Source organism: Vanellus vanellus (assembly GCF_965231255.1).
Source record: "Vanellus vanellus genome assembly, chromosome: 3".
Lineage (NCBI taxonomy): Eukaryota > Metazoa > Chordata > Aves > Charadriiformes > Charadriidae > Vanellus > Vanellus vanellus.
In genome coordinates this window covers 27,317,828-27,336,583 of record NC_138907.1, presented here as the reverse complement: position 1 = coordinate 27,336,583, position 18,756 = coordinate 27,317,828, and the positions used below count along the sequence as shown (strand labels likewise).

General features: G+C 39.7%; 1 protein-coding gene across 1 annotated transcript in view; it reads left to right on the top strand.

The window, feature by feature from the left end:
* The window catches only part of HHAT (hedgehog acyltransferase), a gene marked incomplete at its 5' end in the record, with an annotated part of 161,479 nt that overhangs the window by 90,908 nt on the left and 51,815 nt on the right, over nucleotides 1–18,756 (top strand). The window contains one exon of the mRNA XM_082480153.1: nucleotides 2,994–3,138. Within this exon, the coding sequence (XP_082336279.1) occupies nucleotides 2,994–3,138 (145 nt within the window). The remainder of the gene's footprint in view (nucleotides 1–2,993; nucleotides 3,139–18,756) is intronic.

The following is an 18,756-nucleotide window of genomic DNA, read 5'->3' as shown; positions in this document are numbered from 1 at the left end:
AGAAAAATCCACATGCTGTTAGTTATTTAAATCACAAATGTTATTATGGATTATCTAGACCAGCTTCTTTCCTTTTTCATGGATAAATTAATGCTTCCAATGTATTAATTTGAGCACAATAGCTGCTCAGGTACTTTCATAGTTAGCTTTTTCTAGATGACATGAGATGTTTAAAGAACATTTTCTTTTTTCACCTTTGTTGCAGCTGAGTAAAAGCTGCATTGACATCAAAGACTCAGGAAAATGTGTACTGCTATTTGGATCGATGCCTAGCAAAGTTAATTGAAATTAGCTACAGCAAAACCCAGCAAGGGTTCAGTGTTTGTCTAAACTGTTTCTGTCTTAAACTACTCCCTTATACCTTATAAATGACCAAAGGCTTTTATGGTCTGTACTACAGTTAACTTGTATTGTTTAACATACAGCACTTTTGTAGAGGCTGATGTATATTATATGTGACAGTTTTATTTCTTTTTTTAATAACTGTATTAATTTTTTTTTTTTTAAAGGGCAGAGCTTTTTTAGCTATTCGTGTTGTTTGTCTTAGTTGTATTGCTTTGGGTTGTAAAACAGGCAGACCTTACAAACTTACCAGGTCTAATCAGTGCCTTGGTGGAAAATGCAGTCCAACATCAGCTGTCTGATGGGTTGTGCATCTCTAATTCTTTCTACAGCTTTACCAGAAGATTCTTTTTTTTTTTCCCCTGTCCCAATTAAAACTGTTTCTCTGTAGAGTTGATAAGTTCGATAGAGGGAGAGTGAAAGGTAGATCTGATGATAGACTGTGCTCTATTGATAAGCTACAGCTCAATCAGAATTAATTAGCATGGTGTAAGAAGAGGGTAAGTTTGGTGACTCTTAACACAACAGTCCAAGCTAGCATGATCATAACTCCTCGTTATTTAAACTTGGTTGTTAACATGGATTTAATAGCAAGATTTCAAACATTTTCTCTGTGTGCGTACACTTATGCATTCTAAAAAGGCGTACATTTTTTATATATGAGACCATGCATTCATACTATACATTTCAGGAGGAGACAAATTTAAGATATCTTTTACCTGTGTGTGAACTGAAGGAGAATGTTTTGGAAGTCCTTGGGCAGCTTTGGAGATGCAAAGTGCTAGAAAGGGAAAAAGTTGTGTCACTAAGTAACTGTCGGTGTGTCTGTGAATATTTATATAATTATCTTATATTCTCTACCCTTCTGCTCTGATGCCCTAGTTTTCATCCAGAATTTTCAGAGAAAACTCAGTCCCTGTTTTCGTACATGAATGTTTTTTGTAGCGTTGTATGAAAGATTGACTATTGCTGTATTACATGTACAGCCTGATACAGCTTATGTATCCCCATTTTTGTGCTGACTCAGACTGACTTTTACATTAGATATAGTTCTGACTGAGGCTGACATTCAACTTACCAGAGATCTACTGTGTGGTAATACGTTAAAATTGTATTTTTATGCTTGTAGCTGTGATTTATTTGAAGATTTGTCACTTTATAATCTAGCAGTTGAAACATTTGTTTTGAAGCTTACAAAACCAGCAATTTAATTTTCTAGAAATCTATTTTTAGGTCTGCTTTGAGCATGTGTTTATGTTGTTTCAGGTATCTGAGCATGAATTCTGGGCTTGCTGCAGATATTAAAGATTAATTACTGCTCTTTTTTTTGATGCTGCAGTCACAAGACTTGGTTTTCTGCAACATCAGCATTTATGACGTGAAGGCTGAGCAGCTCCTGATATTTTCCTTAGTTCCCATGCCCTGGCAAATGCTTATCACTTCACACGAAGCATTCAGTCTTTTGCAGATTCAGGCACTATGTAAAGAGGCTTTCAGCCTGGAGCCATTATTAACAATATATTTTTCTTCTGCAGTAATGAGACAATACTCCCTTGTGATGTGCTATAATGCTCTTTAAAATTTGTTCTAATAGCTGAATATTGGAGGAAGCTAAAACTTTCTCATCCTTCTTTAACCATCTTCTTGCAGTCTACGTGCTGTGCTTAAATCTCAGGTGATAATGCAAAATATAGATTCAGAAAAATATAAACTAGTATATGGCAGAGAGAAACCTACTTTATTTACATCATTAGAACAATTAATCAACCAAAGCATTAATGACTTCAGAAGTTGTTTGACGTTGTTTGTTTTCTACTGAAGTGAAACTCCATACTGGAACCTATTGGATAGTATTATCCATCCCAGAAGCATGTTGTTACTATTTACGTCCGTCAACAAAAATCCATCAATGAGTACATTTTATAAGAAAAGAGTTAAGACATAGAATGTATAGAACTGGGTCCAGTTCTGGGCTCCTCTCTGCAAGACAGACGTGCACATGCTGGAGTGAGTCCAGCAAAGGGCTGCAAAGATGGTGAAGGGACTGGAGCATCTGCTATAAGAGAAGAGGCTGAGAGAGCTGGGACTGTTTACCCTAGAGAAGACAAGGTTCAGGGGGGGATCTTATCTATCTGTATAAACACCTAATTGTAGAGGGGAAGACAAAGCCAGGCTCTTCTCAGTGGTATTTAGTGACAGGACAAAAGGCAACGAGTACGAACTGAAATACAAGAAATTCCATTTAAATGTAAGGAAATCTTTTTTACTGTGAGGATAGTCAAACACTGGCACAGGTTGCAGTGAGGTTGTGCAGTCTCTGTCATCGGAGATATTCAAAACCCAATTGGACACAGTCCTGAGCAGCCTCCTCTAGCTGACCATGCTTTGATCACCTTTCTAGGCAACCTCCAGAGGTCTCTTCAAACTTCACATATGATTTAACACTACTATTTATTGTGAAGTCCTACCCAAACTTAAATGGCATTGGTGGGAATTCTGCAAGATATTTAAAAAGTTTTGGGATCTGTTCCTTAAGGATTTGAACTTCTGTATAAAAGCTGTTTGTCATAACTAAAATGTCTTTTTCTAACATTGCTTGAAAAATTGTAGGGGTGGTTAACTTCATCTGCACCTTTTGTTTTGCCCCTTAGGAGAGTTTTTTCTCGCCAAGAATTCGTCGTCGACTTCATGCTGTCCTAGCATCTGTTAGCACTTCAATGTTGATTTTATCAAATCTAATATTTCTTGGAGGAAATCACGTTGGAAAAATCTACTGGAACAGGATCTTTTTGGAAGGCAAGTTTATTTTTATGTGCTTTCTAGGTAACAGAACTTTCCAAATATTACCTTGGGTGGGCTGAGCCAGGTTCTTCTCTCAGTGAAGTAACTGGGAGTAACTTTTTTTTCTGTTCCTGTTCAAAACCATCAAAAATCTGTCTGACAAAATCTAAATAACTAGGCAGGCTGTGTGACTACAAAGAAACATTGCCTTTCTCCCATCAAGTTTAGAAAGAGAGTTATCAGGCTTCTCTGTCAGTGAAATCACTGAAGATTGAATAATAAATACATGACAAGTTAGCCAGATTGGTTTGGGTTTTTTCTGCTCTGCATTTCAGGTACATCAGTAAGAACAGGCGTACTAAAGCCAACCCCATAGATTCTATGGAAGGTTAGTGAATGAGATCTGCATAATACAGCATAATTGAGCAATTAAGATTTTTTTTGTTGTTGTTGCGGGTCTGTTGTCGGGGTAGGGATCTTCTGACTATTGAGGACAAGGTTTGAGGACAGGGGAGCTTAGGTGACAGTATCAGCCTGTGGTGTTGCTGAATAAGCAGTGTGCAGCATTGTGCTGTGAGCTGACTCAGGAGACAAATCCAGCTTTATCCTTTTTGCCAGAGTTCAATGTAAGGAGGACCAGTTTTCTTCTTAGGTTCTTATTGCTGCCAGAGTCTCACATTGTCAAACAAAGATCTTGTAGAGGAATATTTCTTCCTCATGAGGAAAGTACTAAAAGGCTACTGTGCCTAGAAGCTCTCTCCTACAAAGACCACCAGTGTCTGTTGCTCCTTTGTTCAGTGTTTTCTTCTCTTGTTCCTTGCAATGGTTTAGAGGTCAGCTCTGGAGTTGCAAGGTCCTCCTGAAGCATTTCAAATAAATGAAACTGTTAAAAGAGTAAGTTATGTGCATAAACTGAATGATTTCTCTTCTGAGCTCAAGCAAAAAAACATTCAAACAGCCCTAAGAAAGGTACATTTTTAGCATAAAATATAGTGAAGCTTTTTGTTAATACTGGGCAGGGAAGATGGGGTGAAATACTTGCTCATGTTTGGTTTTTGCTTTTAAAACCTAAATGATTCATTTCCTGTTTTCTTAAAAAGGCTTTGTTTTCTCTTAAATTATTTCCTCCATGTTATTTGGCTAATAGTTTCAGTAGAAAAAAATAGCTGTGAGAATAAGTTTGGAAGTAAAGTTAGACATCACTTCTTATCTATTAAAAAAAAAGCACTAGTGAAATTGTCCATTTCAGGTTTGTAGCTTCATGCAAATTATTTTCTTAATGGAATTTGTATATTATAAATGGAGAAAGTATGCCTTCCTCTTTAGAAGGGTTAGCAGTCGGCAGAATGCTGGGGTTTGCATCTGATGGACAATGTTTTAGCAAGTAGAACAGTATTTAATTAAACCAGATCAATTATGGATGATTTTTCTAGGTTTGATGTGGTGGGTTTTTTTTAATAGTTGTTTGGTCTATTACTCTGCATATAACTTGAGTACGTATAGTTACTTCAGTATTAGGTACCAGGTGTCTAAGATAGAAATAGGAAATTAGTTTAGTCATTTGTAACTTTTGTTTCCATGATATGTTAATCAAATTGCCGTGGTTTAACTTTATTTTTTCAATGTAAAAGCTTTTGCTTAGTGCAACTCATACTCTACTGGTAGAAATCTCAGTGTTAAGCTTTATATGCCTGGATCCTTAGATCACACAAATTACTGTGAGCATATTCTATTACTGATAACTCGTGTATACAAACTGAAACATCCGCTAAGGTTTTGTTGCATCAGCACTCCTGCTCCATTGTGGTTTTCCTACTATGGAACAAATGCTGAGCATTGAAGGCCAGTCAAATCCAGAAGGATTATTCAGAACTATGGTCTTCAATTTAAAGGAATTTTAAGTGCTGGTCTGTAGGAGTTGTAACAAAAATCTACTCGTATATTTGGAGAGTGCAATGCTAAACGATAAAGGTAAATACATTTGTGTATAGTCTGCACTGTTCTGGTGAATCCAATTCATCATATTCAGACCAAACTAAATAACGTAAGGAACGGAGATTATGTAAGGAATAGAGCTGTGGAAACAAAGCTGCCCACCTGCTCATCAGCTGCAAAGAATAGTCCGTCCCTTTCCTTTGTTCAAATCCTACAAAACTATGTCTACAGAGATTTCTATGTATACAGGTAGGAAGAAAATAGGAGAATAGATGTGCATTTCACAGTTTGTAAATTTAATTGGCATTTGTAAATCACTAACAAAATTAGTCAAGAACGTATATGCTAAACTCAAGCAATAAAATGCATCTCAGAGCAGAAATCAGATCTCCAGGTTTAGGTGCAGCATTAGGTGTTTTGCATGGCATTTTCAGGTCTGGTAAGTAAATGAACCTCAGATTATCAGTATTTTAAAACCCTAAACGCCCAGCATATAGCACTTTGTAGCCAGAAATTATGAGTTCTATTGTATAATATCTAAAAACTGTGCTTGGAAAGCAGCTTCCTGTTAGGATGTGTGACAGTGATGCAAATTTAAGGTGGGTAACTCTTAAAAGGAAGTTTTACTGAAGCTGAAAATGTACAAAATGCACTTCTATTTTTGCTCTTTGGTTACTGGAGAGGATCTACCGTGTTCTTTTGCAAAAAGTATTATCAAAAATCTATACAGCTGTATGACAGTGGGGAGGAGAGGACATGGGTATGAAAGCAGTTACATAACAAGCTGATTTTAATCCTGTATTCAGAGTAATTAATTAAAACTTCACTTCAAAATGAGAGGCATCAACGAGGGGGCTTCATTTTGGAAGGGCTCTCTCCTGGGACTAGCACTGTGCAGTACTTCTGATTAAGAGGCTGAATTATCAGACCAAGCATGGCCAAAGGCATTGAGCTGGGAGGGAACACAAGTATATTGGGTGATAAAAGTATAACATGCTTCCTTCTCTTTCTCTGGTTTTCGAGGAACAGAGCCCAGAGCAATGAAGAAAGCACACAGTGCATGTCAGATGTATTTTACTTTGAATAGCTGTCTGAAAACTGGGCAGCCATCATTTAACTTAACTAAAAAACAGTACTTTATCTAATTTAACTTGCTAAATGGTGAGGAGTGACTCTCTTTAGGGCAGTTCATCCCACATACATCTATCTTAGCATGGGATGAGATGCATTGTCACTCTTCACTGAGTTCAGAGACATTTTGTACAGGCTAGTTTAGATTAGATTGGACGTCTAACATTTCAGAAGGTGTCCTTTAGCAGACATCCAGCTAAAAGTGAATTTCATCCTTGGTTAGAAATGATTTACCACACAAGTACAGAACAGCTGGCTGGGCAGAAGTCCTGCAGTGAAGGGTAGCTTCAATGAGTCCATCCATTAACCTAATACTGCCAAAACCACCACTAAACCACATCCCTAAGCACCACATCTACCTGTCTTTTAAATACCTCCAGGGATGGTGATTCAACCATTTCTGTGGGCAGCTTATTCCAACGTTTGACAACCCTTTCAGTAAAGAAATTTTTCCTGATATCGGATCTAAACCTCTGCTGGCGCAACTTGAGGCCACTTCCTCTTGTTCTATCACTTGTTACTTGGGAGAAGAGACCAACCCCCACCTTGCTATAACCTCCTCTCAGGACTGATAAGGTTTCGCCTCAGCCTCCTTTTCTCCAGACTAAATAATCCCAGTTTCCTCAGCTGCTCCTCATAAGACTTGTGCCCTCACCAGCTTCGTTGCCCTTCTCTGGACATGCTCCAGCACCTCAATGTCTTTCTTGTAGAAAGGGGCCCAAAATTGAACACACTACTCAGGGTGTGGCCTCACCAGTGCTGAGTACAGGGGGGCAATCACTTCCCCAGTCCTGCTGGCTACACTATTCCTGATACAGGCCAGGATGCTGTTGGCTTGGCCTTCTTGGCCACCTGGGCATACTGCTGGCTCATATTGACCAATACCCCCAGGTCCCTTTCTGCCAGGCAGCTTTCTAGCCACTCTTCCCCCAGCCTGTAGTGCTGCATGGGGTTGTTGTGACCTAAGTGCAGGACCTGGCACTTGGCCTTGTTGAACCTCATACCATTGGTCTCAGCCCGTCAATGCAGCCTGTCCAGATCCCTGTGTAGAGCCATCCTACCCTCAAGCAGATCAACACTTCCACACAACTTGGTGGTGTCTGCAAACTTACGGAGGGTGCACTTGATCCCCTGGTGCAGGTCATTGATAAAAATATTAAAGAGAACAGGCCCCAGTACTGAGCCCTGGGGAACACCACTTGTGACTGGCCACCAACTGGATTTGACTCAATTCACCACAACTCTTCGAGCTTGGCTATCCAGCCAGCTTTTCACCCAGTGGCTAGTCTGGCCCAAACCATGACAGAAGTGTAACCCTCTCCAAGCCATAAACAGCCAATTTCTTCAGGAGAATGCTGTGGGAAGTAGTGTCAAAGGCTTTACTGAAGTCGAGATAAACAACATCCACAGCCTTTCCCTCATCCACTAAGTGGGTCACCTTGTCATAGAAAGCGGTGAGGTTAGTCAAGCAGGAACCCATGCTGGCTGGGTCTGATCACCTGGTTGTCCTGCATGTGCCACGTCACAGCACTCAAGATGATCTGTTCCATAACCTTCCCCAGCACCAAGGTCAGACTGACAGGCCTGTAGTTCCCCAGATCCTCCTTCTGGCCCTTCTTGTAGGTGGGCATCACATTTGCTAATCTCCAGTCAACTGGGATCTCCCCAGTTAGCTGGGACTGCTGATAAAATGATGGAAAGTGGCTTGGTGAGCACCTCCACCAGCTCCCTCAGTACCCTTGGTTGGATCCTATCTGGCCCCATAAACCTGTGTACGTCTAATTGCTGTAGCAGGTCACTTACGTTTTTTTCTGGGATTATGGGGACTTCATTCTTCTGCCCGTCCCTGTCTTCTAGCTCAAGGGGCTGGGTACTCAAGGAACAACTGGTTCTACTACTAAAGACTGAGGCAAAAAAGGCATTAAGTACCTCGGTCTTTTACTCATCCTCTGTAACTGTTTCCACCCCCATGTAATAAAGGATGGAGATTATCCTTGGTCCTCCTTTTATTGCTAATGTAGTTATAGAAACATTTTTATTGTCCTTAACAGTAGAAGACAGATTAAGTTCTAATTGGGCCTTGGCCCTTCTCATTTTCTCCACATGTAGCCTCTTAACACCTTTGTAGTCCTCATGAGTGGCCTACCCTTTCTTCCAAAGGCTGTAAACTGTCTTTTCTTTCCCCTGAGTTGCAACCATAGCTCTCTGTTCAGCCAGGCTGGTCTCTTTCCCCAACAGCTCGTTTTTCGGCACATGGGCATAGCCTGCTCCTGTGCCTTTAAGACTTCCTTGAAAATCTTCCAGCCTTCCTGGACTCCTTTGCCCTTCAGGACTGCCTCCCAAGGGACTCTGTCAACCAGGCTCCTGAAAAGACCAAAGTCTGCCCTCCAGAAGTCCCAGGTGGCAGTTCTGCTGACCCCCCTCCTTGCTTCTCCAAGAATCAAAAACTCTGACATTTCATGCCCGAGGCGGCCTTCAGCTGTCTCATCCCCGACAAGTTCTTCTGTATTCACAAACAACAGGTCCATCAGGGTGCCTTCCCTAGCCGGCTCCCTCACCAGCTGTGTCAGGAAGTTATCCTCAACACACTCTAGGAACCTCCTCAACTGTTCCCTCTCAGCTGTATTGCATTTCCAGCAGACATCTGGTAAGTACCAGATTGCAAACTTTGTGCATCAACAGCGTTGTACCACTTATAACAAAAACAGACCTTACACTGAGATGCATTTACAGCAGTGTAAAATGTATAAAATAACCTCTTCTCCTACACAGTGTTCTGAAGGTTAAAGTTAAAATATGTCCAGTTTTGGTTACTGCAGTTTAAAAAAAATAAATCATCTGACAATTAGGGAGAGGGAAATATAGCAACATGATTGGAAGTCCAGGAGCCATGACCCTGAAATAAATGGCATTGTTTTGTTTTGAGAGGAAAGTATTGAGGGGAGAAGTAGGTACGTAAAAGTTTCTGCAAAGAAAATGTTAACAAGCTATTCTGTATTGCTGGTGAGGTCAGGGGAAGAAAAAAAACCCTGTAAATCGTAGCAAGGAAGCTTTAGCTGAGGTAGGAGAAACTTTCAAACTTCAAGGCATGGAAAGTATTGAAACACATTACCTAGGTAAGTTGTTGGATTGCCATCTCTGGAGGACAGTCTCCAGGTAGACAAATATCTGTCAAGCAATGTGGTAAACACCGATTTCTTCATGGTGTAGGAGGAACCTCTGAATGGCCTCCAGACCCATTCTACGCCCTGTTTTCTCTTGGTGGTTCATCAGCAGATACAGCTGTTTACATGGAAGAGAAATCTGTGTACAGCACAGCAGCATTTTTGTTTGGATTTATATATTTCTTCAGTAAATTAAAGACCATGGTAACATACAAAAATGCAGTTTCAGTAACATTTTAGAACAGTTTCTTTTTGAAGTCTGATGATCTGATGGGGGGAAAACAGCCCATAGTGCTGTGACTGAGGTGTAACGTAGGGGAAGTCATGCTGCAATTTTAAACTACCAAGAAATATTCTCATGGAGAAGTCTGAAATTATTTGCTGTTTCATACCTGTCTTTTGTTCTAGCATTTAGGATGAAATGCATAGTGTTGTATATGAATATTTCATTAGATAAATTTCTGAGAGCATTTAAAACCAATTGTAATATGCAAAACTAAAGCTGATTTCTCAGTGCCTAATATTTGTTCACTAATTGAAGATGGTGAAGCCTTTATTTTGCCTCCAGTTTTCTCTTTCAGCTTACTTTGAAGCAAAATCAGGTTTTATGCTGATCAGAATTCAGTTATTTGGTTAATTTATAGGGAAAATAAAAGATTTTATCATCACTACTAGGTGATTACCTGACCTACTTTATGGAGACAGAAAACCTTTGGACTTCTTCCCAGCTGTGCAGCACTATCTTAGATTGTGTTTGACAGGACATCTTAGACATTGATTTGCAAGTAGGAATTTCCATGATAATGACATACAAGATTCAGAGGTTTGAGTGAACCAAAGAGATTGGTGTAACATGTACAAATGTGGAATTGTTCGCTTGCTTTGGCAGAAACAGTAGACCGTTATCTTATGATAATAAATTAAAATTATGCTGTTTGCTAATTACGCTATATCACAATATGAAGATTATTCTCAGAATTTATTTGTTTCATTTTATGTAAATCATGTAGTGAATGAAATGAGAATTGAAAGGGTATCAGGATCCTTCAAGGCGTCATCCTGGTCTGCTGTTACCTCTAGAAGATTTGCTGTTGATTTTGAAGACAGTGAAATTAGGTCCTTTTTCTACAAAAAAAAATGTATATTAGTGGTTGAGATGCCTTTCTGTGTTCAACAACCGAAGCATTTAAAACCCACAACTGAGTTAGTGTGTAGCTCCAATGATGTGTGAGGTGTCAACAAGAAAAAAAGATGAGAGATTCCTGTATCAGTAGTTGTATGCTCGTCTGGCTCATGTAAGATCATGTTTACCCACTAGATATGTTGCTGATCATACGTCTCATTTGCTGCAATAACAAGTGTAGGAAAAACATCTCAGGATGATGAGCAGTTCATACGACAGCATCTCCCCGTCAAAATCTATCTGAATATTGCTAGTTAGCTTAGTCAATGGATTTAACACGTTTTAAGGGCTGAAGGAAGCTAACAAAGAGTCAGAGCAAAGTAGTTAGAACTTGTTAATAAACAGGATTTTGTTGGACTTTTTAACTCTGAGGTGTTACCAGGTAACGTACAGTGATGTATTTGGAGCCATATTGCCCTTCAACAGCTTCTGGTAGCCGCAGTATCTGTAAATGTCTAGCTATGAGGGGGCTTAAAGGTGCAGGAGGAATGAAATCATGTAGCAAAGGACCTCAAAGAAGGCCACAAGACCTGTCAGCTGAGGCATCCGTGGGACTGTGTGATACTTTGCTTTCTGTTCTGTGTATCTCTTGCAAAGGCTTCATTCAAATTTCTTTGCAGCTGAAAGAAAAAGGAGGGCTACTTCGATGATTGACTGTTCGGAGTTGTCATCATTTGTGTTTTCAGATGGCCCTTGTTTTGGTTTGGAAGCTTCTGCTGTAGAGTAGCTGGCATATGGTCTTCCAGCATTCCTGTTCCTCCAGATTTGCACTTTCACTGAGAAATCCCACTTGCTGCTGTTATGCAGAAACTCACTTAAGGTCATTTTTTCCAAAAATACATTTATGAATGCTATATTGATGGATTGCATAATTTAGAGAAATATTGTATAGTGGCAGGAATAGTACTGAAGATGTCACATTTTTCCAAATGATTCATTCCTCTTCGTGCACAAAGGAAACTTGTTTTTACAATCATTTATGTGAACTTGCTTGGTGAGTGCAGTTCATTGGGAAGTGAACTGGCAAAATACCAAGAAAAATTAATTTTGGTCTGCATTAATAGGGAGGCAGTGATTTTTTTTCCCCTTCACCTCCCAAAGGATGAGAGCTGTATTAAAGCAAATATTCTTATGGTTTTGTGGGGTTTTCTTTGGAGTTGAAACAATAAAGCACGTTCTGCCATTTTCTGTTCAATCAAGTTGGTTTGAGCCTCTGTTCTACTGCTATGTTTAAATTCAACTGTTGCTGTTGAATCTCAATAGTTTACCATTTGTGTTTACAGTCATAGGACCTGATCCTGCAATCATATCAATGCAGAAAGATCCTTCTATCTAGAAAGTCCCAGAAGTAAGTAAGAGTAAGACACGTCTGCTGGGATCAATATGATTGCAGGGTCAATCAATCACAAAGAACCTACATCTCGTATACCATGTTGAAGCCTTTATTTTACATATGACATGTACAAGTACAAAAAAATGCAGGAGAGTCTACCCTATGACTGCACGTACAGAGTTCACTGTTGTGCGTTATGTTGTACGTGGCTTACAGAACTAAGTAAGCTGCACTGCAGACGGAAAATGGGGAGTTGTTCCTACATTGCGCTGTCTTCTTGGCAATCTACAGCTCTTTTATAAGACAAGAAGTTTGCTACTTAATGAGTTTGGCTGATCACAGATTTTCAATGACTTGGGGAAGGTCCATGCGACCTTTTTCTTATCATTGTAATGATGCCAGTAAAATGTAGGGTGATACAGTGAGCAGTTGGTGTAGTGGGCTGGCCAAGTCCATCTTACAGGTGTAACCTTGCTGATAGCAATATGCTTAGTGTGGAAGCTGGAATGAATGATACTGCCAAACATGCATATTCTGCTGGTGTAGCAGATCATGATGTGCTGGTTTAGCATAGTCTTTCAGAGACTGAAGTAGTTTGAATGTGTGGGCCCTTTATGTCTTAAACACAGCATGAACATAAAAAATAAAAGTAGGTTTTGTCTCAAAAAGCTGAAAATTGCCATGACCCCATGACTGCTTGTCAACATATAATTCAGCTTGTAATTCTTATAGCAGAGCTCAGCAAAGAAATAAGAGAGTGGGAACGGTTTTAAAAATCGTGGGAGAACTTTTAAAGGAAATAATCTTGTACCACCTCTAAAATGCCTTTCTGTTTTGGATCCTTATGGATATAAAGTACAATGACAGACACATCAAAAGGCCATGTAGGAATACCGTTGGAAGCATGTTTTCTTGAAACTGTTCTTTGGGAATTATGAACAGGACAGGAATACTGCTCCTCATTTTCCCTGTGAGTTGTAGATTCACCTGCAGGGACTCACAGTGACATAGCCTGGTTTAAAACACTTGAATTGCTGTTTTATACTTACTGTGTCCCTGTGCTTATTGGGAAATTTTTACATAAATGAACTCATGTATGTGGTGGCATTAGTAAGAGCCATAATTTCAGCTAAGACTTGCAACCATCAAGAAAAGTTTTCTGGAGAATGATGCAATCTTTTTCTTTTCCCTGATTCAGAAATTTCCAGGAGTCTTGAAGCTGCTACTTGTTTCTCATCATTTAATCCTGTTTCTTCCTTCTGTCAGCTCCTTTTATCTGTCTTCAGATTTGAACTAGTCCTGACTCTTTCACTTTTTTCAAAAGCTCATTGAGAGAACGGTTCCCAAATACAGAGAGTAACCATCTAACAGCAGGAACTGGAACACCAGCTGTATTTAGCTTTGCAATCATTGAGACTTTCATGACAACTTTCTAAGTTGTTTATTTCCTGAAAAGTGATGTTAAAACAGCATTGTGGGGTTCCACAATTACTGCCACTTGGAGCCTGCTAGATCAAATTTTCTCAGCTTATAGGAAAAAAAGACACTTTTTTTTTTTTTCCAAATGCCAACCCTGCGTATCAGCTTGAGATCAGAAATTCAAGCTGTGTTCATTCTGGCTCTTGCATCTTTAGCGGCAAAGTCAGAGATGTTCTTAACAATACTGTTGTGAAGGTGCATGGGCCGCAGAGGAGGCAGAGCCTCTTCTAAAAGTTGCATTGCCTGTGCAACAGGAATGAAAAGCAGTTAAGAGCTTATTTTTCTCACCAAGGAAGCTTGACAGGAGTTTTTACTACATTACAGCACAGTTCTGCTGCATAAGTAGGCAACATTTTTACACTAACGCTGTTTTGTCTATAATTCTGTTCTAGGTTCACAAACAAAAATCGTTGCCTCAGACTATTTCAGCATCTTTCTTTTTGTCTGTGAATGAATTTATTTCAACCTTCCTTAAATAGCCACTGCTTTAAAGAATAGGAAAACCAAAAGTACAAGAATCCCGTGAAAAATTGACTGATGTGATTAGACCTTCTCTAATTGTCTTGACTGTTGTTTTTTGGGGTGGGGTTTTGCGGTTGGGTTTTTTGTGGGTGGTTTGTGGGGTTTTTTTTGAGAGGGAGAGGGAAGCATTGTACCCATATTTGATAAAATTGATAGACTTACACCCTCATAAATGTTGACAGTTCTGTAAAATGTCTTCTAGCTTCTGTCATTACATGTCTTACTAAATTGCATGCTGTGGCATGTTTTCTTATTGCATTTGGTCCCAGACCACAAAGATCTGAAATTGTGCAGGGTTGGGATTTAACTTAGTGCCCGACTTGGAATATATCAAACTTTATGTGGATTTGATCGAACCCAATGAGAAACGGCACCATACAGTGGGGCTCTGATGTCACTAAGGAAGCACCATGAGGGCAGAAGTTTGTCTCCTTCCTAAAGGAGCTGGGTCTTTTTGCTCAGTGTTATACCACTCTATTGATAGTCTTGCTATCTAGTGTGGCACCTGTAAAGAAAGAATGGATGAGCAGAGAGGAACGTGGCTTTGCTACTTGTTTGATCTCTTTGGGCACTGTCTTCCCCTGAGAAAATGGAGACACAGCTGTCTCTAACTCGAAAAACCTCAGTTCTGTCTGCTGCAGACCTGCGCCCCTGGGATACACTGCTCTCCAGTGCTATCGTGTGTGACTTCCGATGACCATTTCAATACATGGTTTTGAAGTGCATGGTCCAGGTCCACCTAAGCTAAGTGAGACTGGATAGAATTACAGTACTAAATGGCACAGTTCCCAGACTTAACTTCAATGATCCTAGAAATGCTACATTTTTCTGTTAGTGCATGTATGTGTGTGTATAAGTAACAGTATGTAGCTGAGATACTAGGCTAAATAAATGCAAGAAAAATTAAGTCTTAAATCCAGCTGTAAAGTCAGAGATCGTTATAAGTGTTCCCAGTTATTGTGACAAATTACATCTGATGCTTGCTATTCATTCTGTAGTGAAATAATTCTAAATTTCAGAGCAGGGAAATTCCTCAAGAATATTTCTTCCAAGAAAGTAATGGACTTCTCGTATTAGAGTAGTTTTTATTTAATAAACTGTCTTCCATAATCTTTCCCTTTTCTCACGTATTATTTCTAAAATGCCTAATATAAGGAGAGTGTGTACTGATACCCAGTTGTGACTTGTTAGGTTGTGGATATCTTCCTAGGGGTTGAATTTTCACTGTTAGTAGTTTAGCTTAAAAGCCTGATACAAATGTCTTAGCACTCCGTGCCTGAACAAGATCGGTTTTATTTCTGACAGCTGTTGAGATACTCCAGTCTTGTTTTCCACAAATCTCTGTCAAGCTGCCAGACTAGACCTGTGTATTTCTGCCCATTCTATTAGTTAGCAGTAAATGGTGGGAATCATTTGTAGCTACAGAAAGGCATGCCAGTATTTGAGAGTCTTAAGCAGAAAATATGCTCTGTTGTTAATAACTGATTTATTTACTTTAATTTTTTTTTAAGCTACTTCCTTATTTTTGCAGCTTGCATGTGCAAACTGATAAATAACATGGTAGGGTTTTTTTGTATTGTTAACAGCCGTGGTCCTAACAGGATAACAACAGTGGACTATTGATTTTTATTACTTCTGCCCTCTTTCATGTGATTTTTATTAGACCCACAGCTAAGCCTTCTATCAAATATAATAATCCTTGTGCAAATTCTAACTTAGGCTTTGAAGCAATCCTGGGAGAAGAGTGACTTGTGTATTATCATACAAATTATCCATAAAAATTTTCCCACTGGTGGGACTTTTATGTCTGAATAATGATTTGTCTTGCGTCTGGATTGGACAAAAACTCAAATCATGGTACTTGTGTGGAGTATTGCTGTGGGAGAGGGTTGTTTGTCTCTTTGGAAATAGTAGTAAAGTGTTATTGAAGTAGTTGCATTGTTCAGATGGAAAAATATCTTCTGTAGTAGTTCTTAATATTGAAAGAAAAGTGTAAGTGTATTCTTCCATTACCTGCAGGTTGATATGCATCCTACAGTGAGGAATAGTTTGTAAATAATTGAAAAATGTTTTAAACTCGAATATTGTGACTATAGTGCTTTGCTAAACCCTCTGTCTGTTAGTAAATAGTGAAGGCATCTTCTATTTAACAAATAGTTTTATGTAGATAGTTGAAACTCAGCATATCAGAGAATCTTAATGTTGTTCCAATTGCTATTACCTTTGATTTAATATGCTTTAAACAATGATCTTTGCTTTAGCATGTCTGTTGCATGCAGCTGAGAATGTTTTAATATTCCTTCATTGCTGTATATAAAAACTTGCTTGGTTATGTTTTTAGTGTAGCAAATCAGAAATTAAAACTTACACGTGGAACACGATAATCTTCAAGACAGAGCACTGTTCATTAAAGATGAAGTCCAACGTGTAGATATCTTACTGTTTTACTCCAATATTGAGACAGGAGACAATTTGCTCATTCCTGCCCAGATGGAATGTTTAAATGCTTAAGAACAGTTAACCTGTAGACTGATTTGAAATGTGGAAAATGAAATGACTGAAAAACTGTGGACAATTGCTATAGCATGTACAGTCTTTCACCTTGGCTTAAGTTCAAATTTTTTCCAGTTCAGGAGCAGCTGAGAGTTTGTACCACCTGATAGTTTTTCCCATGCCTATGGTATACAAGCTGGGAAGAAGGGTTCGGATAAAGTTGCTCTTGTTTAGCAGGAGCTCAGGACTATCACGGTGGGTCTGCAGACTGCTCTAGGAATGGCGTAAGCTTGGAGACTGAACACTTCCTCTTCTCAATAGTTTGGCCGTTTGAAACCATAGCTATTGCATAAAAGCAATAAACAGTTAGGGATTCAGTTTTTGTCACAGGCCAGATGTGCTAGGAGGAGTATTCGCATGGCAGTTTGGATATTACTTCCTGCAAAAGCAGTCTCCCTCTAGCTGATCTTATTCCTAGCCTTACTGAAGATGTCCTAGCAGAATGAGAGTCTGTTTTCCAGTATTTTCTGACACAGATTGCTTGCTGCTTCATCAGAAATAACAGATCTGCATGACTAACACAGCAAAGTGCCCCTGTGAGTTGGCAGGTAAAGCCAAAAGAAGGATCATCAAGACCCTCAGGGGAAAACCATCACTACAGCCCTGATGGAAAACCATCAGTATCCCCCAGAGAGCCTTTTAACATTATTTGACTCATAATTCTACGAGAGCAGATTACTTTATTTAGCACCTTATTTTTGTACACATGCCAAAAGCCCTCATAGTGCTCACTGAGGTGTGTAAACAGTATTGTGCTCAGTTTAATACAGCTCTCATAATGGGATTTGGCCAACGTTGCATATTAAGTCCGGGGCACGAGTTGATGGAGAAATCCAGAATCATGAGCCCTATTCACTAAATCTTCCTCCTGTGAAAACTTAGTGGTTGTAACTTCAGCTCTATAATTAATATCTTGTTGCCAGGCGGCCATGTGGTACACTGATAATGGCTAACCTTGCCTGTGGAGAGTATGGGTTTCATGCTAGACATTGAGGGTCCGTCTTCATTTTTCTTGTATGAGCATGCTGGAGAAACAGAGAAAGCAGTATTCATTAGTTAAATCAGACTAGTTCAGGTATTACAAGCAAGTTGTGGCTAAAGATCCTCAAAAGTCTTTTTAAAAGTGCAAATATTCCTTCAGCATTGTGGCAGACTGTAATGTGGAGCAAGTTGTAGTACATTGGCCAGTCCTGGCACACTCAAAGGTCTGTCTTCTGTGGTATCACGTATCGTGCTAGCACCCAATACCAGATGGTCGGGGAAAGAGTGCATAAGGAACAGACGGGGTCTGGAGAGTGCAGAACAGCAAAAGCCTTTGTTACAGTGAGAGCCAGGACACATCTCAATCTGAGCGGTGCAAGCTAGGAGGAACAAGGTTGTGTAAACATGGTCCTTTTGCTTCTCTTTTAGTAGGACTGGGAAGCTCTTGGCAGGGACAAAAGCTACTTGGGCCTCGTAGAAAATCTGGTCAGTGAATGTGTTGCTGATTTTGACTACAGTGAACACCCTCATGCATAGGGCAGGACATAATTGCTGGGCAGTACTGCATAATTGCATCGGGTAATAGATAATGTTACACCTCTCTGAAAAAGCAGGATGTAACTTCTGTTATGGAACTGAGGAAACAGTCGTTATTTCTTTATCTGGCAAATATGTGTTTGGTCTCTGCACTCTTCTGCTATTGACAGAGGAGTCAGATATTTTGGCTTAACTACAACTAAAGCCTGAGAACAAAAGACAAAAGCTAATTAGTATTCTTTTGACTGCTGCTCTGAAGGAATGGAGCTGTATTCCCAGCTCCCTCTTAAGCTCCAGTGGAGATTAAAAGAAGACAATTACTACGAGGGAGGACAGAAAACAAGAAATGGAAACAAGGCAGATTCAGGCAAGAAAAAGGTCTGCCTAAGCATTTCTTCACACTGCAAATTCATGCAAAATAAACCTTGAGGAGAGACCTGCATTGAAGCCTTTTCTGTCTTTGCAGATTTCCTCCGTAGCTTTTGCATAGGGTCTCACTCTTTCTGTGCTTGGGGAAAATCTGTTGTCTGTTCCTTTTACTGGAGTGGTTTGTGGAGCAGACAGTCCCATTGCAAAGTAGCACAAGGAACATGGACGGTCTATCATGCAGTGCAAGATACCAGTGGGACCAGCAACTTGCTGCAAGAACACATTCCATTGAATGAATAAGTTATACCTACTTAAAAATGTAATATGGACCGACACTTTCAATCTATAAAAGCAGAGTGCAGATTCACATCTCACAGGTGGCTGCTTTAGCTTGCGTGGCTGGCACTGACACAACTGTCAAGGGTAACCCAAGCAAGGTAACTGAC